General features: G+C 34.8%; 1 protein-coding gene across 3 annotated transcripts; it reads right to left on the bottom strand.

Moving 5' to 3' along the window:
* Positions 1-3,666: 3,666 nt before the first annotated feature.
* Positions 3,667-23,499, bottom strand: LOC112010107 (uncharacterized). 3 transcript variants are annotated; one of them, XM_024042450.2, is made up of 8 exons: positions 22,948-23,499; positions 22,741-22,835; positions 22,532-22,635; positions 22,113-22,213; positions 21,919-22,022; positions 5,433-5,870; positions 4,932-5,063; positions 3,667-4,132 (listed from the first exon to the last, which is right to left on the bottom strand). In XM_024042450.2, the coding sequence occupies exons 1-8, from the start codon at positions 23,200-23,202 to the stop codon at positions 3,973-3,975; spliced, it is 1,389 nt and encodes a 462-aa protein (XP_023898218.2). In that variant the 5' UTR covers positions 23,203-23,499; the 3' UTR covers positions 3,667-3,972. The 3 variants fall into 3 exon arrangements, with proteins under 3 accessions (XP_023898218.2, XP_065627431.1, XP_065627432.1); XM_065771359.1 differs by lacking the exons at positions 21,919-22,022; positions 22,113-22,213; positions 22,532-22,635; positions 22,741-22,835; positions 22,948-23,499 and adding exons at positions 6,541-6,644; positions 18,918-19,018; positions 19,337-19,440; positions 19,546-19,640; positions 19,753-20,307; XM_065771360.1 differs by lacking the exons at positions 21,919-22,022; positions 22,113-22,213; positions 22,532-22,635; positions 22,741-22,835; positions 22,948-23,499 and adding exons at positions 6,541-6,644; positions 6,735-6,835; positions 7,148-7,251; positions 7,357-7,451; positions 7,574-8,131.
* Between the last annotated feature and the right edge of the window lie 1,671 nt (positions 23,500-25,170).

The raw sequence follows: 25,170 nt of genomic DNA, 5'->3' as shown, positions 1-25,170 counted from the left end.
ATTTCTTTAAACTGTATTTTTTTGAGTGATTTCTTGGATACTAGAGCTAGATTGGTAATGTAGGTAGCTGGGAATGGACTCTTTTGCTGGTTGCATCAATCTCTACTATTATGATACTATTTTGATTGCCAAGTTTTGTTTATGAAATGTATAGAACTCGTTCAGGACTAGTTTGACTGAGTTCTCTGTGACTGGTTATGGATATTTGAATGTTGTGTTCATCTTAGGCAGGTTCAGTGCTTCGGTTCATCATCTCAAATGCCATTGGGAATGAAGTGTAGGCGAAATGTGAGAGGAGACAGAGAGAGGGAAGTGGGAAGGAGGGTAAAGTGACGCTGAAAATTTGGGGGAAGAAATGAACTGAAATGAAGCAAATGCAACGGTAATATCAAAGGACTGTTGACAATTCACTGCAAATGGGTCCCACGAAGTCACACTATTTACCAAATTGCCATTGAAACTCAGTTTTCAACTTGGAAAACACAAATTTTTTGTTCCCATCACTCAAATTCAAATTTTTAGTTTTGATTGATGGGAACAATACTAGGAAACCAAGCCAAACACTAGGATTGTGTAGCCAACCCGCCAACCCACCAAAACCGATCCAACCCAACCCGTCGAGTTGAGTTGGTTTTTAGGGCTTGGTGGGTTGGGTTGGGTTACAAAATTTTTTTTGATAGCGGGTCAGGTTGGGTTTGAGTCATAAAATTCCAAACCCGCCAAATCCAACCCGACCCATCCATATATTTAATATATATATATATATAATATTATATAATTAATAAAATTTTAAAATAACTAACTCTTCCTATCTTATATAAAAATCAATTAGTTCACACAAACCCTAGTAAATTACTATTGTTGTTTAATCATTAGTGTTGTTTGCTTTTAAAGAGTTACATTGATACTAATCTTTGGGTTTTTTAAATATATATATATTTATATTTTTTTTCTATTCAATTTAATAATAATAATAATAAATTTGTCCAACCTATGGGTTCAACACGACCCAACTTGACCTATGTGGTTGGGTTGGACTTATGTAATGGGTTGAGTTGGGTTGAATTTTTTGACCAACTATGGTGGGTTGAGTCAAAAAATCCTCTTAACCCGACCCGACCCGACCCAACCCAACCCATACACACTCCTAGCAAACACACTTTTTTTTGTGGGCCCCACGATATTGGGATTGAGTGCGATGGAAACTGAGTTATATCATATCCAAATATCCAATTTTATAGCTTTTTTTTCTTATATCTTTCTCCAAGCGAAGGTATTGCGCCAACTTTGACATTGATGGGCTGTTAATTATGGTCTCGTTATCAGCTAGCGTCCGCAGGATAAATAGAGATTCTTGTTAGTTGGTTAATGGGCCTTACATAGAATTCTGTGTGTTGGCCCAAAGATTTTGGCATTTTTGAAAGGTCTTTAACAAACTCACCGATCACTTAATTTCAGAAGTCATGTGTAACTTTTATTTGTGCAAATGCAAATACACTACTAGTCCATCTTTTTTATTTTCAAACGAAATAAAAATCATTAACTCAGAAAAATCATCATCTATGAGGAAATGAATTCAAGACTCATTAATAAACAAATTCTTACTATAAATACAGAAAAGTTGGTAAAGAAAATTTTGTTTCATACAAGAGGTACTCATACAATGATAAAATTGATAGTCATGACACCTGTGGTAGTATGGTCCACTTCTAGTGGAAACAGTAACAGTGTGTATAAACTAATTTTCATTTTGGGGGACAGCGTCTGTTGCATAAATGGGTAAATCCAAGCTGTAACTCGAAACAATAAAAAGGATGGTTCAAAGAATTCAGATTTCAAAATAAAATAGAACAATCTGAACAGCTAACAGGAAAATTTAGAGAAAACGAAGATTATAGAGGATGGGGGAGTTAATAATATACCTGGCCTCTATGGATGCCTAGATGAATTGATGAGGCAACAGCATCTTAAAACATTAATTTTAAATTAGTATTAATTAACGATTCAAACAACTCTGTCCAGTAGAGTATTCTAAGAATTCGTGGAGAATCTAGTTGTTATTTATTTTCAAATTGCTTTTATCTTCTAGTTGAAATTACTTCTACAGGAAGGATGCTTCCTTAAAGTTAGGAACAAATCTACAGATATTTATGTATGTGTAATAATAAAATTAAATAGAAAATTTATCTCAAGTTCAATAAACTACTTTAAAAAAAAAACAAAAAAACAAAAAACAAAACAAAACAAAAAAAAGGAGGATGGTTCAAAGAATTCAGATTTCAAAATAAAATAGAACAATCTGACAGCAAATAGACAAATTTAGAGAAAACAAAGATTATAGAGGATGGGGGAGTTAATAATATACCTGGCCTCTATGGATGCCTGGATGGATTGATGAGGCGGTAGCATTTTAAAACATTAATTTTAAATTAGTATTAACAATTTAAAGAACTTTATCCAATAGAGTATTCTAAGAACTCGTAGAGAATCTAGTTGTTATTTATTTTCAAATTGCTTTTATCTTCTAGTTGAAATTACTTCTACAGGAAGGATACTTCCTTAAAGTTAGGAATAAATCTACAGATATTTATGTACGTGTAGTAATAAAATTAAATAGAAATTTTTTCCCAAGTTCAATAAACTACTTTCTCAAAAAATAAAATAAAAAATCAATAAACTAGTCACCTCAAGAGTATTTAATTAAAATATATATATTATTTTATAAATATTCATTATCCATAATTGATCCCAAATGATTAAATTTTAGGTTCAAAATTAGAATGAAATTCAAAAAAAAAAAAATTCAAAAAATCATTAACAAAAGTTTAAAAAATTGTAACAATATTCAGGTTCATATTGCAATGTAATTTTAACAAATCAACAAAGTTTTTTTTTAGAAAGTTTCAACTTGTAGCGTCCGCTCCTAATAATAACTCTATATCATCCGACCAAGACATCAATCAATTTTTTGGTGTAGACGAAGATTGAATCTCAAATCTCTTATACAACCATCAAAAACTTTACTAGTTGAGCTAACTAGAACTCACACAAATCAACAAAGTTATCTTCTCAGTAATTCCAATTCAAATCATAATGTTTGCTAAGCCTCCAATACAAAAGGAAAAGGTGGTGACTAAAAAATGTTTAGAATGTGAAACAGTGTGACCATAAAATTGTTTTGCTTAATTTCAAAAAAATAATTAATTAATTAAAAAGAAAAAAAAAATTGTCTGGCTTTATAGTTAAATTTGTCTATTTCTAAGACAACCCTCCAATTCCCTACTACTTTTAGTTGGATGATTTTATTTTTAAATACGACATGCCTTAGATCTAAATTAAAATTTATTTGACTTTTAAATACCATATGTCTTTCTTTTTTTTCTTTTTTTTTTTAATTTCTCAAAAAATAAAAGAAGTTTATTTTTTCCATTTTATAAGGACTATAAATCGTCTCAATAGATGTTCTCTTTTTAAATGGCGCAAAATATGTTTGTTTTTTCCCTTTCGGGCCTGAGCACCACATTTCAATTCCAGGCAGGATTGCTTGCTATCATTGAATTTCATATTAGTTTAAACCCCACCTCTTTTGATAATAAACACTTTTTTTTAGAAGATGATAATAAACACTTGATAACACAAAACAAAACAAAAAAGTGACCAAAAAAATTCAAGAATGAAGTTCCAAACATATTCATGAACAGAAAGAGGATAGTGTGTACAAATGCCATAAGATGTACTATCTAACTTTATAAAAACCAGAGAGGGCTCGTGTATAAGCTAAGCCTCTAATATATATCTCATAAAGCTACAAAGACAAGTTGGTACAATGAAGAAAAGGAAAAGAAGTGAAGTGAAAAAAAAAAAAAATTTACATTTACAATGGGAAAAGAAAAGGAAAAATGTGTAGCAGGAAAACAGAAGTATATATTTTCTGGCCGTTGAGCATCAGGCGAGAGAAACAGATACAAAAAACTATTGGTGTGCTTCGTTTGGTAATGTTGGTGGATCCTTCCTAAATACATGCTTTCTGCAGCGTTCAAAAATGCTGTCATATATCAGATCAAATTGAACTCCCGCTCTCTCCCGATTCACGATGAACAATATGTGATCAGCTTCCACAATCTTGTAGTACCTGCATTTAGTTAAAACGTCAGATTCCATCTCTGAGCAGGCTCAAAGAAGAAGCATTAAAGCGAAGTCTAAAGCTGAAATGTCCACAAGCAGTGGATGGGGAAAAGCAAGTATAAGTCATTCCGTTTCTTAATAACATAACCTTAAGCAAGTTTAATAACAATATTGAACTTCCAATTTTATTCCTAGCCATTATGGAAGTGGACAATTTACTTGTTTTCTTGATGTTTTGTACGTTTCTTTGAGAATTACAACTATGTTGTGAGACAACAGTTGCAGAAACTGATATACGGCTGAACTAGCTTCAGCATTTGGGCACGATTCTAAAAATGATTGATCTTGCTATAGTGATCTCTAATGGTTGTTTACAATGCATGTCCAAAAAAGAGCACCATCTCATTATTTTGCAATATATAAATGAGTAGCAATGTCATGATCCCCCAGCAAGCATATTGCTAGGCTGGACTAGTTAAGCCACCTTAATTTACACATATTAGCAATGGAAGTAATCTCTTTAACATCCAATTTATAAATTCTTAGAAAATGTACACCATGATAGTTAAATTCTGAATGATATGAATTGGCTTAAAACTGAAGCTGGATGTCAAACAAGTTTGAAACTTTGGGTGAAAGATTTGTCTATGAAAATTACCATTTTGTAGCTAGCATTGTTAATAGTGTATGCAAGAAACAATCAAAATCGAATTTCCCAAAATCAAGCTCTGTGGCCAAACAGTAAATAGGATTTTATTAGTAACTGTGTTAGGTAAACAATTTTGTTACTAAGAAGCATGACTTACCAGATGCCTGGTTGCAGTGGTTGACACTCTGAATCATTTTCAACAAAACAACTTGGATGTTCAATTGGAAGACGAGGGTGAGTCATGTACGCTGTGTTCAGGGCTCCATCATTGTCCTGCCAATCCTCATCCCTGAACAAGCATTTATAAAACACAAATTAGTTATTACTAAAGTAATAGTCATTTTTGTTTTTCAGATATCAAATTCAGCACTTGCTCCAAAATGAAAACTTTAATTTCTTGATTTACGCAAAATCTTACATGTAAAAGAGGGTACCACCATCTGTAATTTTCAAATTCTAGAGATTTAATCATTACAGAAACAGACAAACTAATTAATAGTGGAAGTGTCACACTTGATTAGGATATTGACAGAGAAATACTGTAAATGATCCAAACTTATATAGTGGAAATCATTTGTCAAAATAAAAACCTCTAGTAATTGGAGAACAGGTGCTAGATAATAAGTAGATACAAGAACACATGGATTTTAAAAAAAACCTGTAGCCTTTATAAGGGGGATAGACATCAGGAGGATGACGCCATTGGCTCATCTGCAATACTCTTATAAAAAGCAATGGGTGGATGCCAAGTATGCTAGAAGGAACTGTGATGCCTAAGATCTTCCTAGTACGCTTGGTAGCATAGCTGAAGTAGTATGTATTGGGAAAGGTATTTAGATGGCAGTTGAGATGCATGGCCTCTTGAATTGAAAGATCTGGGAGGATCCAGTCCCCTGAAGAAAATGGGCCTGAATTCCCCAAGAGGCCATCAACAAGAACCCTAAAACCAATTTTCCTCCACGACATGTTGAAGTGATCAAACCCAAAATTGTAATATGCCTTGAGCCAGGGAATGTCAAACCAATCATATATTATCACTCCAATGCGTAACAATTGTAGCAGACATATAGGTTTCATGGTTCTCCCATCCTCTGGCCTGGAACAAGTTCAAACCACCTTAAAAGTTAGGCGTAGGGAAATTTTTTAATGCAGGGAAAATTGGGGGAAAAGTAGTCAAAATATATAATAGCATAATTTGCCAACAATTATAACCATTATCCAACTTTACATACAAAAATGAAACTAGCTTTGATGTATAATCTAACAAGGCAATTATTATGACATATCATTAGGAGCTAACATGGCCACATAGACCAACTGCTTCTCTTTTTTATGCTTTCTACTAGTAAGTGAATTTTGAATCCATAGCCACCAATTCTTGTGCGAGAAGGAAATGCTATTAGAAAAGAGATCACATGTCCTCCCTGGGGCATTTGCAAGCAGTACTCTTAGTGAAGTTATTTTCTAGTTGTTCTGTTTCTGTTTTGCTCTCAGTTTGCTTTTTGAAGAATTCCCCCCCCCCCCCCCCCCCTCTCTCCCACCCCACATAGTAACCCCTTCCCATCAACCACCCCTCAATATGTAGAATTACACCCATAATTAATTTGCTATCCATATAATCTTATTTGGCTACTAGCATTATTTCAACACTCATTGGTTGGACTTAATTTCGCAACTAACACAAAAGTTAGAGAATTCCATAGCTGTAATAGAAATTAAAGAGACTGAAGCTTTTAGGAAAGGCACAAGTTTTAAACGAAACTCACTGTATCCCATCTAAGTAGGTTCTCGTAGTCCCATTGAAGGCTCCTGACAAGGCTGTGATGCTCAATACCCATTTTTCTGAGGTATTCTCATACCCATTGAATGCCTACGAACAATTTGAGCGTAAAATTACAAACCATCTTTAATTTGAAGATTTTGGGTTCTCCTTAGTTTACATAATACAATTTCAACTAACCTTATCAGTAAGCATTTGCTGCAACAAGCAAACAACCTGTGCTCCAGCCGAGTGCCCCACAAAGTGAATAGGGTGATCCTCATCCCATTCAGGATAATTCCCTGCATTGCAATTACAGCCTATTAGAATAATGGTTAAGTGACTAAAATTCACCCCTTCTTCATTGTTAAAGTTTTGGGGACAACTCATAATTTGACATGGTATCAGAGCAAGTGGTACTAATTTCAAACCTGTCTCCACTCTATCTCTCATCTTTCCTAACAGCATAAACAACTAGTAATTTACCAATCCACAACAACAAGAAGACAAATTCAAATTCAACTAAAGCCAACTATTATATAGACAAATTTCATTCATTGAAACAGACAAAAATCATGAATATAGAGCTCTAAGCAAAGCAGGCGAACTAGAACCTTGTTCATAAACTCGTCCGAACTGTGAGTGCCCACAAGCCTTGCTATGTTCTTCACCATAATCGACCTGCCCTCCTTTCAAATAATAGAACAATTCACGAGCCCTGAAACCCAAAACCCATTTCAAAAGTAGCTAACGAGAAAAAAGTGAAAGCCATGAATTCAGCTGAACCAAAAACGCCAAAACCCCATTAAAAAGTGGCACATACCTATCATAAACGCTTGTTAAAGACCCCAAATCAGGCACCAAAACCCTCTCGTCTTTCTTCTCTGCCCCAGCAAAATACGACAAACCTCCCAATCTCTAAAAACCCAGAAAAAATTTACCAAAATAAAACCCAAAAAGATTAATTTGGAAGCGTAAAAAGCACGAAATGGAAAAAACAATCCAAACCCATTTGAGAGAATAATGAAATATTCACAGACCCCTTTGCCAAATCCAAAAATTCCATGAACTAAAACAATAGGAGGCAGACTATCAACATTGGTGCTTGTCCCTTTCGGCACGTCTTCTTTGACCACAACATTCGTATTGTTAGCCTTAAACAAACATTCATTCAGAGCCTGAGAGAGATCACCAGCCACGGCGGAGCTAAATATGTAAAACCCAAATAGCATATGACCCATCGAGCTCACAAACAGCTCTGCTAATTGCAGTGAAAGCACCCACCATCTGATCATTCTTAGATTCAAAATCAAAATAAAAAATATACACTCTGTAAGAGAAAAAAAAAAAACACTATTTGGAGGCTATGTTTTCCAAAACAGAGACAGAGCAGAACCTTCTTCAAAACCCAAAAATGAAAAAACCAAAGAAGGTTCGCCCAAAGAATTGGTTCAAAGAATCAAAAGTTCTACATCAACCCCATGTTTTAAAGACCAAAAACATTCTAAACAAGCTTTTATATATATATATAGCATGAATTTTCTCTTTTTTTAATTTTCTTTGCGGAAGTCATGTTGGAGGTAAATCCTTAGCGCGCAGAGCCATCATTTAAGGCTATTGGTCGCCAAATATACAAAGAAAAGCATAAGAATACATGAAAAAATGCGATCAATGTTAATGGTTCGCACCAAACATACGCCAACCGGGAGAGTCCTTAATCATTTGTCTAGCCCTTGGCCATTCGCTCAATAAGACCAAACATACACCAACCGAGGGGAGTCTTTAATCATTTGTCTAGCCCTTGGCCATTCGCTCAATAAGGCTTAGATATTGTGGGCCTTTTTTCCAAGGTAGTAAGGAATAAGAGGTATCTGCTGGTCGGCAAAGACTACTTCACTAAATGGATCAAGGCTGAACCCCTGGCAAACATTAGAGATATGGATGCCAAAAAGTTTGTCTGGAAAAACATTGTTACCTGATTCGGAGTCCCTAATACTCTCATCTCAGACAATGGTCTCCAGCTTGATAGCAAATCTTTCAAAAGATATTGCTATGAGTTGGGAATTACGAATAGATATTCTACTTCGGCTTATCCCCAAGGGAATGGACAAACAAAGGCTATTAACAAGATCATAGTGAATGGACTAAAGAAGAGGCTAGACGATGCGAATAGAAAATGGGTGGAAGAACTACCACATGTTTTCTGGACATATCAGACCATGCCTCATAGACCTACCGGGGAGACCCCCTTCTCAATGACTTATGGGGCTGAGGCTGTCATCCCTTTAGAAACTGGTTTCCCAACATTAAGAACCAGTTCATTCAGTTTGAGCCGTAACAATGAGCTACTAGAGAAGAATTTAGACTTGAATAAAGAGATAGGGAAAATGCAATGGTCTAACTAGCATATTACCAACACAAGCTCAAACAGGGTTATGATGCCAACGTGAAGTTGAGACCATTAGCACTTAGTGATTTAGTGTTGAGAAAAGTTCTAGGCCCTGCAAAGAATCCAGCATGGGGAAAACTAGGGTCCATTTGGGAAGGGTCATACCGTATTACCTCAGGGGCTGGCATCGGGGCATACTTTCTAGAAGATTTAGATGATCATGTAATACCACATCCGTGGAATGTAAACAACCTGAAAATGTATTATTATTAACGAGTTTTTCCTTGATCAATATATTTATTTGTTATATAAAGGTTTTGTACTTTCTGTTATTTTTACTTTTATAAGTGTTTAAACTGAAAATCAATCATGATTGAAGTCCTCAGACCAGATGATATGGGAAGGTTAACACTCAATGACAACTTTTACAAGTGTTTAAACTGAAACTCAATCATGCCTGAAGTCCTCGGACCAGATGATATGGGAAGGTTAACACTCAATGATAACTTTTACAAGTGTTTAAACCGAAACTCAATCATGCCTAAAATCCTCAGACCAGATGATATGAAAAGGTTAACACTCAATGACAACTTTTACAAGTGTTTAAACCGAAACTCAATCATGCCTGAAGTCCTCAGACCAGATGATATGGGAAGGTTAACACTCAATGACAACTTTTTCAAGTGTTTAAACTGAAACATAGTCATGCCTGAAGTCCTCAAACTAGAAGCTGAGGGAACATTAACACCCAATAATATCTTTATAAGTGTTAGGTAGATCATAAATCATGACAAGTTTCTCAAACCACATACATGGATAAAACTAACATTCAATAATAGGTTTAGAAGTGTTTAAATGTAGCCTTTGATGTGTGGTGTTTTCAGGCAACATACTTGGTTAGAATTAGCACCCTATGATATCTATTTGTTTCCTACTAAATGTCAAAATAAGCCTAAGACTATGGCTAAATCTTTGGCCTGATAACTTTGAGTAATGTATGGTCTTTAATAATTTTTTTTAAGAATTAAGTAGTGAGAAGGATATTGGTATTTATTCCAGTATTTATTCTTTACAAAGTTCATTACTCATATTTTTTAGATTGGGCCTTTATTAGTATTTCATTAAATTTGCTTGCAATGGTAGCAGGGTATTGTTGTTGGTTTTTATTGAAACTAAAGTGGCAATAGTTTAAGATTATTTGCAATAACAGTAAGCATAAAAGCATGTAATGTAAAGACACAGAAGATAGCAAGAAAAGCACATTCATTAATTAAAAAGAGAATACATTACATCCCATGACAATAGTTCAAAAAAAAAAATCCTAATATCTAAGTCTGGGCCTTGGGGACAGGAGGATCAGTAGCTTGGCTCTGTTGAGAGATGGCAACATCCTTAGCTTTGTCCTTAGGGCCAGAGGGGGGTTTCTTCTTTTCCTGGATCTTACCCTTATCTTGGACACCCTCAGCTCCCTAACCTTGGTCACCAGCTGGGTCAGATCCTTTCGAAGCCTCATGGAGGGCTGGAATAGCTTGGTGGATCAGTGGTTGCTCGGATCCCTTTGGAACTTGTTCAAGGAAAGAGGAGTCCGGACCTGGGAGTTCACAAATTTCTGGGTGATAATATGTACTCCCAGGTTGCCTCAAGTCAGAGTCTATAGGGACTTCTACAACGTCAAAGGCCTTACCCCATGATACGCTGCAGTAATCCTAGCATACCCCTGAGAGCTCCTCGGCAAGCCTTATTTGGGTTTCTTCCATGCCAAGCGAATAAGCTACTAACTTCTCAGCCTCCATTAACTCCTTAGCCAGCTAAGTCACTTCCTGGCCTTCTGAAGTTCAGCCCTAAGATCTTTAACAATTTGTCTTTCTGTGGCCAAGTTTATCTCAGTTAAATGCAGCTGTTGGCCCTGATCCTCGACCTGCCTCTCCACAGTCTTAAGGCCTACCTTAGCACTGCCCCTAGCCTGGATTGCCTCTTTCAACTTTTCAGTTAATTTGGCTTGATCTTGCTTGAGAATCCCTAGTGACTTCTCAGTCTCGACGCGAGATTGGGCCTCTGCCTTAGCTTCATTGCGGGCATCCTTGACCCATTCCTCGGCCACGAAAACATGTTGGGTAATCTACATAAAAAGAACAAAAGGATTACATATAAGATAAGGAGAGAGAATGAATAAAAGTGACTAAGTGTTCAATTGAAAGAATGGGTTAGATCACTTACCATAGCAAGATCACTTTTAAGGGATAAGAAAAGATCGGGCTGCTTGAAGCGCCTGTAAGTGTCCATATCTTTTGGCAGAAGAAGTGGCTGCTCCAGGGTTCCGGCAAGATGACCCAAGTGTCCTCCTTGGAAGCTTCGGACTGTAGCATCCCAAGGGATGGAGGCACCGTCCACTTCCAACTTAAGAGACCAAGTGCGCTGTGGTTGGAACACATTAGCCCTATGAGAATCATCCCTGCTGTCAATGGAAGTGGACCTCCTACCTCAGGTGTCCTTAGCCACTTTCTGTTGTTTAGTCCCCTTTTGGGGACCCACCTCGCCTTCCTCCAAAGCCTTATTTGGCCTTTTCTTTTTCAACTCCAGAATTGGTTTCAATCTGAGGTCTTTGGGAATTTGAGAAGGGAGAGGAGGAAGATTAACTTGAACTTGGGACTTAGTGGCCTCTTGTGAAGTTGACACTTGATTTCTCGCGGCCATAAGCTCTTTTAAAGATTTTCCTCCTTTAATTGGAGCTATATCGTCTTCTTCTTCTTCCTCTTCCAAAGTATCGTCCAAAATAACAACAACAGGAATTAGGGTGTGAACACTTGAGTGTCTGTCAGGTTCTTCCTCGGCGTCCAAGACTGATACTATTTGCACCCCCTGAGGCTCCTCTTCTCCGAAATGAAATTTATCAATTTCTTCTTCGAGTGAGGAATTAGAAGAAGCAACCCCTTCTCCGACTACTGCTGCTTCAAGAGGAACTTGCTGAATTGGTTGGACGATCAGAGGACCGCTTTGTGGGAATGGGTGTGCTACTGGTGGAAGATCGCACGGAGCTAAAAAATTGGGTCGAGACACGTCGATTCGAGCTATACGTTGGTCACCCGCTCTTATGGCATTGCCGACCTCTTGGAATATCTCTAAAATGGGCTAGAAATCCAAAATCAGATGGACAACCCAAAGTTGCCCGTTTTCACTTACGAAGATTTTGGATCTCAACAAGTAGTTGAAGGCTGCAACGTTATTCAAGCTGATCCAAGAAGCTACGTGCCTTCTATCTATTAACACCAAAGAAGAGCAAAGCACAGTTAAAAAGTTGAAACCCATTATTATGAAAAAAAAAGACAAAAAGAAGCGAAACAAGGCCAAGGCTAAAGAGTCTAAATCTATTGTTAGGAGACCTAAATCTAAGATGTCCCACCTGGCTCTCCCTCTTCGACTGGGCAATGAAGACCATCATGCCACGCCTCTGAAGTAATCAGGTAGTCGTCTTTCATCCCCTTGTTAGATTTAAGGAGACACGAGATGAGCCTGACAATATCAGATCGGGATTTGAGGTAAAATCCCGCCCTTTTTTGTTTGTGACACTCGTACATATTGACCACGTCATGCCAGGTGAGCCTCAAACCCAAATGCTCGTTTAGAGCATCAACACTCCCTAGGATCCTAAAAAGATTAGGTGTGCAGTGGTGAGGGCATATCCTATGGTTGTGGAGATAGTCCCTTGTAATACTACCCATAGGTAAAGTCATTCCCCCTTCTATGAAAGCTATCATAGGAATCATGACTTCTCCCTCTTCTCGATTGGTTACTATTTCTTCTGGGGAACAGTACCATAGGGTGATTTCCTGCGATATGTGGTATTCTTTCTTAAAGATCTCTATCTTGGTAGGGCTGTTTACTAAATGCTTAAATCTACCCATTTCAAACAAATTAAAGAGGAAAACACCGACAATGACAACTAGAGAAATAAGAATTGAGGGTCGAGGAGATTGGCCGAGGAGAAAAAGAAAGGTTCGGAGAAATCAAAACTTACACAAACTAAGGTGAGTGATGATTCTCGAAACCTTTAGCAAAACTCTCAAAGGTTTCTAGGGAAACGAGTATGGTAAGCTTAACGATTTAATAGGTCCTGTGAATTTGAATGCTTGAGATTGCTAGAGAGCTTGAGAGTTTGTAAAGTAAAGGAAAAATGATTTTCTTCAAGGCTTTATATAGAGGCCAAAGAATGAGTGGGAGTAATCCCACCCAAACCCTGAGGAAAAATACCAGCCGTCAGATTAATGCCTTGCCGTTAGATGTAAGGGACATAACGCCGCCTGGAGCAATTAATGGCGCTTCGTGGATTCCGAAAGGTCAGTAGCAATTATGAAGTGCACAAAACTATACTCCCACATGTGTAAACTCAGGGATTTTTATATTCCTAGCCCTTGAATTTGAAGCAAATCAAAACCCCATCTTTTCTCCTCAGATGTGAGGGAAAAACTGAAATTTTGAGGGGCTATTATAGGGATAAAAGCCCAAATTTGTATATTGGGCCTTGGGCCTTATCTGGGAACGGGCATGTTTGAAGAAGGGTAAGTGATTGAGAGAGACCCCAAGTTTAAAGTCTCACAAAGAAGAAACAGATGGAGAACGGTCTGAGGAGTAAATCCTCCTTGGACACAACAAATACAGTTCAAATCTATAGTCTAGCAACCTAGGTGACATATCAGGAGGTTTACACGATGAAGATGAGCTTCAAGCATATATTGGAGTGATAAGAACTTAGAAATATCTAAAGGAAAAGGTATTACCAACACATTAAATGTATTGCAGCTACTTTTCTAGCCACATTTATGTGGAGAAGACCCCTAAACAGTGTAGTCTCAGTTACTACTACTCACAGAAAGCCAAAGAAAGCGTCTGATGGGACAGTAACTCAAGTGAAAGTTTAGATGATTGACAAGTGTAGGATCAGGATGACTTGAGAGGAACAATATAATGTGAGAGACCTTCCACGAGTGGGGGACAAAAGAAAAAGAGGAAAGAAACACTTTAGTTCAAAATTGTATTTATAAATAGTTATATTGATTTATACTCCAAATTATCTCCTTGGATAGTGAATTTATTCAATCCAATGAGTTTTGTTCTTACTTGATCATCTTCTAAATCCATACTAGCCGTTATTAACTTCATTAAGACCTAACTCTTTAACCCATTCTCTACAAATTTATTGTATTGGGCTCATTGGGCCATCATCAAATTCTTCTTTGGACTTGAGCCCTAAATTGTGACCCTACAATATATATATTGGTTGAATCTCACATCTATACATTTAAATAGCCAATTTTATTTATTTTAATTATTTAATATGAAAATGATACAACATTAATTTATATAGTAATAAAATTAGTTGATCAATTCATTTTAATAAGATTTGAATTCAAACCCCTTATTCAATGAGAAAAGAGTTTTCTTAGTTAAGTTAAGTAAACCAAAACAGCATGTTATATTCTTCTTCTTCTTTTTGTTTTTGATGATTTGTGTGTTCGAATGATAATAAGTCTATTTCTATAAAAAGAATTTTTTTTAAAGAAAAAGAGAAAAGAATGATATTAAGTACCCGTTTGGGTACAGTTGAAACAACCTAGCGTCTATGTTTTGGCGTTCCCTTTTTTTTTTTTTTTTTTGAGAACGTGTACGGGAATTTTTTTGCTTTTCTTATGGGTCTCGTGCATTATTCACGGAACCCACAAACTTCTTTTTTCAACAAAACTTTTATTAAAAATGGATCCCACGACATTATTCACACATTTAAAAATTATTTTGCTACAATTTTTTTAATTTTCAATAAAATAAGCAGTATCTAAACACACCCTAAGTCTTGAAGACATGCGTGGTCTATGTGGATAATGTCTTTCTTTTTCTTGTTTGATAGGACATGCATGGATAATGTCATGTTGCTAGTTGGTTGGCTGGTACTCTGCATACACAATTTTTGGATGTCAGAGCTTGGTCCCCCAACACATGAATTGTGTTGCATTGCACCAAGAAATGCACATAATACTTTTTGAGATTTAACTTATTTTGCCTCCTTGAATCTCATATATTATTTATTGGTATTATTGTACTATTCAGTTAGGTTTTAACTTCTTCTTTTTTTATGCTTTTAGCAAAAGGTAGATTTCAACTAAATAAGTCGTTTTCAAACAATCCCTTAGGGCTCATTTGGTTTGACCAAGAGGTCCAGGACTAAGTTTTCATAACTCAATACTTATAACTCATAACTCAAACTCAAAATCCATAACTCATAATCCAAACCTCACTTTCTCACAATACTCCAAAATTCTTGTTTAGCTACATAACTCAGCCATGTAACTCAAAATTTAATTCTACTTTTTGCCAAAATGGTGGAGCCCACCCACTGACACCACATAGTGGGCTTATGACTCTTACCTCTCATAGAAATTTTCTCCAATCAGAGCACGCCTCTCTTCCCCAAAAAGCAGACCCAAACCCCATAAGCCGAAAGCATAGCATTCACCTCCCAGTTCAACATATCGAGAACAAGTCCGGGTCTTCTTTAATCTTCTTTCTTTTTCTATTTCTTTATGCTTTTCATCAATACCCATTTAACACCTTTCTTTCCAAAAACTCATTTCACGCCTGTCCCTCATTTGACCTCAAATCATCGCTTGGGACCGGTGAAGATTACTCTGGAGTTCACTACAATTATCGCTGCACTTGCTGAACCACCATTTAAGGTAATTTTCTCATGACCCTTTGGCTCCGTCTCTCTGTCTCTCTTGCCCTTTTTAGGGAAGTTTTAGGATCAACCTAAGGAATGGTTTGGGCCTACTTCGCCTCTGAAAAAACAATGAGATTTTGGGTCTGTAGTGTTTAACCCCATATCCCACAACAATATTTATGTAATCAATGGGTTTTGTTGAGCTTGGGTTTAATATTATATATGCCATTTGGGTTAGATAAATTCAAACTTTTAAGTATACATAAGATGTTTGGAAAAACGTTTGAATTTTTCCATCTATATAATTGAATCAACATACTACTTGACACAGTTTGGATATAGATGAATTTTCAATGATATAAGCAGAGCAGTTTGTAATTTCAGTGTACAATTTGATGTGTGTTATAGTTTAGTCATTCATTTGAAATTAGAAAACTTTAGAGTACTTGGTATAAATTGGTTCTCAGGACTTAGGTAGGAAACTATGGATTGACATACTATTTACCATGTTGTTATCTAACCGAAGTCTGACTGATTCTATAAATTTCTTTAAACTGTATTTTTTTGAGTGAGTTCTTGGATACTGGAGCCAGATTGGTAATGTAGGCAGCTGGGAATGGATTCTTTTGCCGGTTGCATCAATCTCTACTATTATGATACTATTTTGATTGCCAAGTTGTGTTTATGAAATGTATAGAACTTGCTCAAGACTAGTTTGACCGAGTTCTCTGTGACTGGTTATGGATATTTGATTGTTGTGTTCATCTTAGGCAGGTTCAGTGCTTCGGTTCATCACCTCAAATGCCGTTGGGAATGACGTGTAGACAAAATGTGAGAGGAGGCGGAGAGAGGGAAGTGGAAAAGAGGGTAAAGTGATGCTGTAAATTTGGAGGAGAAATGAACTGAAATGAAGCAAATGCAACGGTAACATCAAAGGATTGAAACTAATCTGACAATTCACTGCAAATGGGCCCCACAAAGTCACACTATTTACCATGCCACTAAAACTTAGCTTTCAACTTTTGAAAACACAAATTTTTTGTCCTCATTTTTTATCACTCAAACTCAAATTTTTAGTTTTGAGTGATGGAAACAGTATTAGGAAACCAAGCTAAACACAAATTTTTTTTTCGGGTGAGCCCCATGATATTTGGATTATGGGTGATGAAAACTGGGTTATCATATCCAAATATCCAATTTTATAGCTTTTTTTCTTATATCTTTCTCTAAGCAAAGGTATTGGGCCAACTTTGACATTGATGGGCTGTTAATTACGGTCTCGTTTTCAGCTAGAGTCTGCAGGCTAAATAGAGATTCTTGTTAGTTGGTTAATGGGCCTTACATAGAATTCTACGTGTTGGCCCAAAGATTTTGGCATTTTTGAAAGGTCTTTAACAAACTCACCGATCACTTAATTTCAGAAGTCATGTGTAACTTTTATTTGTGCAAATGCAAATACACTACTAGTCCATCTTTTTTATTTTCAAACGAAATAAAAATCATTAACTTAGAAAAATCATCATCTATGGGGAAATGAATTCAAGACTCATTAATAAACAAATTCTTACTGTAAATACAGAAAAGTTGGTAAAGAAAATTTTGTTTCATACAAGAGGTACTCATACAATGATAAAATTGATAGTCATAACGCCTGTGGTAGTATGGTCCACTTTTAGTGGAAACAGTAACAGTATGTATAAAATAATTTTTATTTTGGGGGACAGCGTCTGTTGCATAAATGGGTAAATCCAAGCTGTAACTCAAAACAATAAAAAGGATGGTTCAAAGAATTCAGATTTCAAAGTAAAATAGAACAATCTAAACAGCCAATAGGCAAATTTAGAGAAAACAAAGATTATAGAGGATGGGGAAGTTAATAACATACTTGGCCTCTATGGATGCCTAGATGGATTGATGAGGCAACAGCATCTTAAAACATTAATTTTAAATTAGTATTAATTGACGATTTAAACAACTCTATCCAGTAGAGTATTCTAAGAATTCGTGGAGAATTTAGTTGTTATTTTTTTTCAAATTGCTTTTATCTTCTAGTTGAAATTACTTCTACAGGAAGAATGCTTCCTTAAAGTTAGGAACAAATCTATGGATATTTATGTACATGTAATAATAAAATTAAATAGAAAATTTACCTCAAGTTCAATAAACTACTTTTATAAATAAATAAATAAATAAAGAGGATGGTTCAAAGAATTCAGATTTCAAAATAAAATAGAACAATCTGAATAGCCAATAGACAAATTTAGAGAAAACAAAGATTATAGAGGATGGGGGAGTTAATAATATACCTGGCCTCTATGGATGCCTGGATGGATTGATGAGGCAGTAGCATTTTAAAACATTAATTTTAAATTATTATTAGCGATTTAAAGAACTTTATCCAATAGAGTATTCTAAGAACTCGTAGCGAATCTAGTTATTATTTATTTTCAAATTGCTTTTATCTTCTAGTTGAAATTACTTCTACAGGAAGGATACTTCCTTAAAGTTAGGAATAAATCTACAGATATTTATGTACATGTAATAATAAAATTAAATAGAAAGTTTATCCCAAGTTCAATAAACTACTTTCTCAAAAAATAAAAAATCAATAAACTAGTCACCTCAAGAGTATTTAATTAAAAAATATATATTATTTTATAAATATTCATTATCCATAATTGATCCCAAATGATTAAATTTTAGGTTCAAAATTAGAATGAAATTCAAAAAAAAAAAATCAAAAAATCATTAACAAAAGTTTAAAAAATTGTAACAATATTCAGGTTCATATTGCAATGTAATTTTAACAAATCAACAAAGTTTTTTTTTTGGAGAGTTTCAACTTGTAGCGTCCACTCCTAATAATAACTTTATATCATCAGACCAAGACACCAATCAATTTTTTGGTGTAGGCGAAGATTGAATCTCAAATCTCTTATACAACCATCAAGATTTTACTAGTTGAGTTAACTAAAACTTACACAAATCAACAAAGTTATCTTCTCAATAATTCCAATTCAAATCATAATGTTTGCTAAGCCTCCAATACAAAAGGAAAAGGTAGGGACTGAAAAATGTTTAGAATGTGAAACAGTGTGACCATAAAATTGCCTTGCTTAATTTCAAAAAAAAAAATTAATTAATTAATTAAAAAGAAAAAAAATTTGCCCGGCTTTATACTCATACCCCTGAATGCCTGCAAACAATATGAGCATAAAATTACAAACCATCTTTAATTTGAAGATTTTGGGTTCTCCTTAGTTTACATAATACAATTTCAACTAACCTTATCACTAAGCATTTGCTGCAACAAGCGAACAACCTGTGCTCCAGCCGAGTGCCCCACAAAGTGAATAGGGTGATCCTCATCCCATTCAGGATAATTCCCTGCATTGCAATTACAGCCTATTAGAATAATGGTTAAGTGACTAAAATTCACCCCTTCTTCATTGTTAAAGTTTTGGGGACAACTCATAATTTGTCATGGTATCAGAGAAAGTGGTACTAATTTCAAACCTGTCGCCACTGTATCTCTCATCTTTCCTAACAGCATAAACAACTAGTAACTTACCAATCCACAACAACAAGAAGAAGAAGACAAATTCAAATTCAACTAAAGCCAACTATTATATAGACAAATTTCATTCATTGAAACAGACAAAAATCATGAATATAGAGCTCTAAGCAAAGCAGGCGAACTAGAACCTTGTTCATAAACTCGTCCGAACTGTGAGTGCCCACAAGCCTTGCTATGTTCTTCACCATAATCGACCTGCCCTCCTTTCAAATAATAGAACAATTCACGAGCCCTGAAACCCAAAACCCATTTCAATAGTAGCAAACGAGAAAAAAGTGAAAGCCATGAATGAAGCTGAACCAAAAACGCCAAAACCCCATTAAAAAGTGGCACATACCTATCATAAATGCTTGTTAAAGACCCCAAGTCAGGCACCAAAACCCTCTCGTCTTTCTTCTCTGCCCCAGCAAAATACGACAAGCCTCCCAATTTCTTAAAACCCAGAAAAAATTTACCAAAACAAAACCCAAAAAGATTAATTTGGAAGCGCAAAAAGCACAAAATATCCAAACCCATTTGAGAGAAAAATGAAATAATCACATACCCCTTTGCCAAATCCAAAAATTCCATGAACTAAAACAATAGGAGGCAGACTATCAACACTGGTGCTTGTACCTTTAGGCACGTCTTCTTTGACCACAACATTCGTATTATTAGCCTTAAACAAACATTCATTCAGAGCCTGAGAGAGATCACCAGCCACGGCAGAGCTAAATATGTAAAACCCATATAGCAAATGAACCATCGAGCTCACAAGCAGCTCTGCTAATTGCAGTGAAAGCACCCACCATCTGATCATTCTTAGATTCAAAACCAAAAACAAGAATATTCACTCTGTAAGAGAGAAAAAAGCACTATTTGGAGGCTATGTTCTCTAAAGCAGAGAGAGAGCAGAACCTCCTTCAAAACCCAAAAATGAAAAAACCAAAGAAGGCTCGCCCAAAGAATTGGTTCAAAGAATCAAAAGTTCTACATCAACCCCACGTTTTAAAGACCAAAAAGAAAGAGAGGCCAACGTTCTAAACAAGCTTTTTTTTTTTTACATGGCATGAATTTTCTCTTTTTTTAATTTTCTTTGCTTCACACTTTGAATAAAGGCTTCCCACGATTTTCTCATTCCCCAACCTCACAAAAAGACAATAAATACTGGCAAACAATTGATTTATTTTTAGGGGAAATGGCAAATACACCCCTAGACTATTACCCTTGTCACGCAAATGACAAAACACACACGTCAATTTTTAAATTTTAAACTCATGAAGAGTAGTGATGAATTAGAGAGACGTCGGTTCTTGTATCCCAAAAAAAAAAGACGCTATTAGGTTGTGCTTTTTAAATAATAATTTTTAGTATTTAAATAATATAAAATATTTTTTTATTCATATATATTTTTAAAAAATATAAAAATGTTACTAAAATAATATTATTAAACGAGTCTTAATTTCACAATTTAGTGATATATATATATATATATATGGATTTATGGTAAAAGTGGACTATTGATCACTTTCATATGTTATGAAATTAGGTAAGTCTTTAGATTTTCTAGTTGATCAATTGATCCATCAATCTCACTTTTGTTGATTTATTTGTAATTAAGTTTTAATAAAAAATAATTCTAAATTATGAAGAAATAAATAATTCTAAATAAGATACAAAAGCTATAGGACTACATAAAAATCATAGTTCTTGTTATAATTATCCACAAACAAACATGTGTGTTGTAAATATAAGAAAGAGTAATGCTATTTTTACAATATTTTTATAATATTTTCACAACAAATTTTAAATAGTAAATTATTATGAGTTGTTATTTGTAAGATAAAAAAGTAATTTCAATAATAAATTTAAATTTAAATTAATAATAACTAAGTTCTTAAAATTTGTTAAGTATTAAAATTATTCGAGATAAAAAAAAAATTAATATATAAAGGGGTGGAGGTGTTTTCAGTAATTTGGCCTTCTTTTCTTTTCCACGCGGCCGAAAAGTTTGGTATGGGTTGGTGCCACGTGTAGATGGTATAACCCACAAGATATAGCAAAATGTTGAGACCCACTAACATGGATAAAATTATACCGAAAAAATCGAAGATTTTTGCCTCTATATCANAGTCAAAATATATAATAGCATAATCTGCCAACAATTATAACCATTATCCAACTTTACAAACAAAAATGAAACTAGCTTTGATGTATAATCTAACGAGGCAATTATTATGACATATCATTAGGATGATCAGCTAACATGGCCACATAGACCAGCTGCCTCTCTTTTTTATGCTTTCTACTAGTAAGTTACACACTCTGAATTTTGAATCCACAGCCACCAATTCTTGTGCGAGAAGGAAATGCTATTAGAAAAGAGATCACATGTCCTCCCTGGGGCATTTGCAAGCAGTACTCTTAGTGAAGGTATTTTCTAGTTGTTCTGTTTCTGTTTTGCTCTCAGTTTGCTTTTTGATGAATCCCCCCCCCCCCCCTCCCACCCCACACAGCACCCCCTTCCCATCAACCAACCCTCAATATAGAATTACACCAATAATTAATTTGCTATCTATTATAATCTTATTTGCCTACTAGCATTATTTCAACACTCAATGGTTGGACTTAATTTTGCAACTAACACAAAAGTTAGAGAATTCCATAGCTGTAATAGAAATTAAGGAGACTGAAGCTCTAAGGAAAAGCACAAGCTTTAAACGAAACTCACTGTATCCCGTCTAAGTAGGTTCTCGTAGTCCCATTGAAGGCTCCCGACAAGGCTGTGATGCTCAATACCCACTTTTCTGAGGTATTCTCATACCCCTCGAATGCCTGCAAACAATATGAGCATAAAATTACAAACCATCTTTAATTTGAAGATTTTGGGTTCTCCTTAGTTTACATAATACAATTTCAACTAACCTTATCACTAAGCATTTGCTGCAACAAGCGAACAACCTGTGCTCCAGCCGAGTGCCCCACAAAGTGAATAGGGTGATCCTCATCCCATTCAGGATAATTCCCTGCATTGCAATTACAGCCTATTAGAATAATGGTTAAGTGACTAAAATTCACCCCTTCTTCATTGTTAAAGTTTTGGGGACAACTCATAATTTGTCATGGTATCAGAGAAAGTGGTACTAATTTCAAACCTGTCGCCACTGTATCTCTCATCTTTCCTAACAGCATAAACAACTAGTAACTTACCAATCCACAACAACAAGAAGAAGAAGACAAATTCAAATTCAACTAAAGCCAACTATTATATAGACAAATTTCATTCATTGAAACAGACAAAAATCATGAATATAGAGCTCTAAGCAAAGCAGGCGAACTAGAACCTTGTTCATAAACTCGTCCGAACTGTGAGTGCCCACAAGCCTTGCTATGTTCTTCACCATAATCGACCTGCCCTCCTTTCAAATAATAGAACAATTCACGAGCCCTGAAACCCAAAACCCATTTCAATAGTAGCAAACGAGAAAAAAGTGAAAGCCATGAATGAAGCTGAACCAAAAACGCCAAAACCCCATTAAAAAGTGGCACATACCTATCATAAATGCTTGTTAAAGACCCCAAGTCAGGCACCAAAACCCTCTCGTCTTTCTTCTCTGCCCCAGCAAAATACGACAAGCCTCCCAATTTCTTAAAACCCAGAAAAAATTTACCAAAACAAAACCCAAAAAGATTAATTTGGAAGCGCAAAAAGCACAAAATATCCAAACCCATTTGAGAGAAAAATGAAATAATCACATACCCCTTTGCCAAATCCAAAAATTCCATGAACTAAAACAATAGGAGGCAGACTATCAACACTGGTGCTTGTACCTTTAGGCACGTCTTCTTTGACCACAACATTCGTATTATTAGCCTTAAACAAACATTCATTCAGAGCCTGAGAGAGATCACCAGCCACGGCAGAGCTAAATATGTAAAACCCATATAGCAAATGAACCATCGAGCTCACAAGCAGCTCTGCTAATTGCAGTGAAAGCACCCACCATCTGATCATTCTTAGATTCAAAACCAAAAACAAGAATATTCACTCTGTAAGAGAGAAAAAAGCACTATTTGGAGGCTATGTTCTCTAAAGCAGAGAGAGAGCAGAACCTCCTTCAAAACCCAAAAATGAAAAAACCAAAGAAGGCTCGCCCAAAGAATTGGTTCAAAGAATCAAAAGTTCTACATCAACCCCACGTTTTAAAGACCAAAAAGAAAGAGAGGCCAACGTTCTAAACAAGCTTTTTTTTTTTTACATGGCATGAATTTTCTCTTTTTTTAATTTTCTTTGCTTCACACTTTGAATAAAGGCTTCCCACGATTTTCTCATTCCCCAACCTCACAAAAAGACAATAAATACTGGCAAACAATTGATTTATTTTTAGGGGAAATGGCAAATACACCCCTAGACTATTACCCTTGTCACACAAATGACAAAGCACACACGTCCATTTTTAAATTTTAAACTAATGAAGAATAGTGATGAATTAGAGAGACGTCGGTTCTTGTATCTCAAAAACAGAGACGCTATTAGGTTGTGCTTTTTAAATAATAATTTTTAGTATTTAAATAATATTATATATTTTTTTATTCATATATTTTAAAAAATATAAAAATTTATAAAATAATATTATTAAACGAGCTTAATTTCACAATTTAGTGATATATATATATATATATATGGATTTATGGTAAAAGTGGACTATTGATCATTTCATATGTTATGAAATTAGGTAAGTCTTTAGATTTTCTAGTTGATCAATTGATCCATCAATCTCACTTTTGTTGATTTATTTGTAATTAAGTTTTAATAAAAAATAATTCTAAATTATGAAGAAATAAATAATTCTAAATAAGATACAAAAGCTATAGGACTACATAAAAATCATAGTTCTTGTTATAATTATCCACAAACAAACATGTGTGTTGTAAATATAAGAAAGAGTAATGCTATTTTTACAATATTTTTATAATATTTTCACAACAAATTTTAAATAGTAAATTATTATGAGTTGTTATTTGTAAGATAAAAAAGTAATTTCAATAATAAATTTAAATTTAAATTAATAATAACTAAGTTCTTAAAATTTGTTAAGTATTAAAATTATTCGAGATAAAAAAAAATTAATATATAAAGGGGTGGAGGTGTTTTCAGTAATTTGGCCTTCTTTTCTTTTCCACGCGGCCGAAAAGTTTGGTATGGGTTGGTGCCACGTGTAGATGGTATAACCCACAAGATATAGCAAAATGTTGAGACCCACTAACATGGATAAAATTATACCGAAAAAATCGAAGATTTTTGCCTCTATATCAGCGATCAAAATAGCGGAGTGAAATATGGTAATAAAATTTTGGATAATATTTGTGATTCTTTTTTTCTTTTTTTTTGATAGGAAATATATATGATTCTTTCATTCTAGATGTTTCTTATTAAATTCAAACAAAAAAATCAAAACAAAACAAAACAATAAAAACAAGAACAAAACAAAGCAAAAGTAAAAAAGATTCTCGGTGTTTCTATCGAGTACTGGGGCGCTGGATCAGAGCTGGAAGGTTCTCTCCATTACCAAAATCCAACTTCCCAACTGTAATTGACCCTTATCCCTTGCAATTCGTATCTTCTTAAATGCAAACATTTTTAATGTTGTGGATCACGCGCTTAAGTAGAGGTGTAGAGCTTGTAAATTGGTACTAATATATTTATATTTTTTATAAAAAAAAATTCAAATTCAAATAAAAACTCAAAATCACATGAGGATAATTTTATAATTTTCTAACAACCATTTTCAGGAGTGACATGCATCATAAATGATTTCTGAGTTTAAGTTTGGTTGGAGCAAAAGGAGAGATGATGAAAAAGGAGAAAAAAAAAAAAGAGATAAAATAAAAAATTATTTTATTATTGAATCATGTTAACGAGTGTCTTAAAAGCATTAGTTAATAATCTATTTTAAGAAAATTTTAACAATATTTTTATGAG

This window comes from Quercus suber, unplaced genomic scaffold (genome assembly GCF_002906115.3).
Source record: "Quercus suber isolate HL8 unplaced genomic scaffold, Cork oak 2.0 scaffold_43, whole genome shotgun sequence".
NCBI classification, from domain to species: Eukaryota; Viridiplantae; Streptophyta; class Magnoliopsida; order Fagales; family Fagaceae; genus Quercus; species Quercus suber.
The sequence above is the reverse complement of the archived record's forward strand: the minus strand, read 5'-3'. Positions and strand labels throughout refer to the sequence as shown.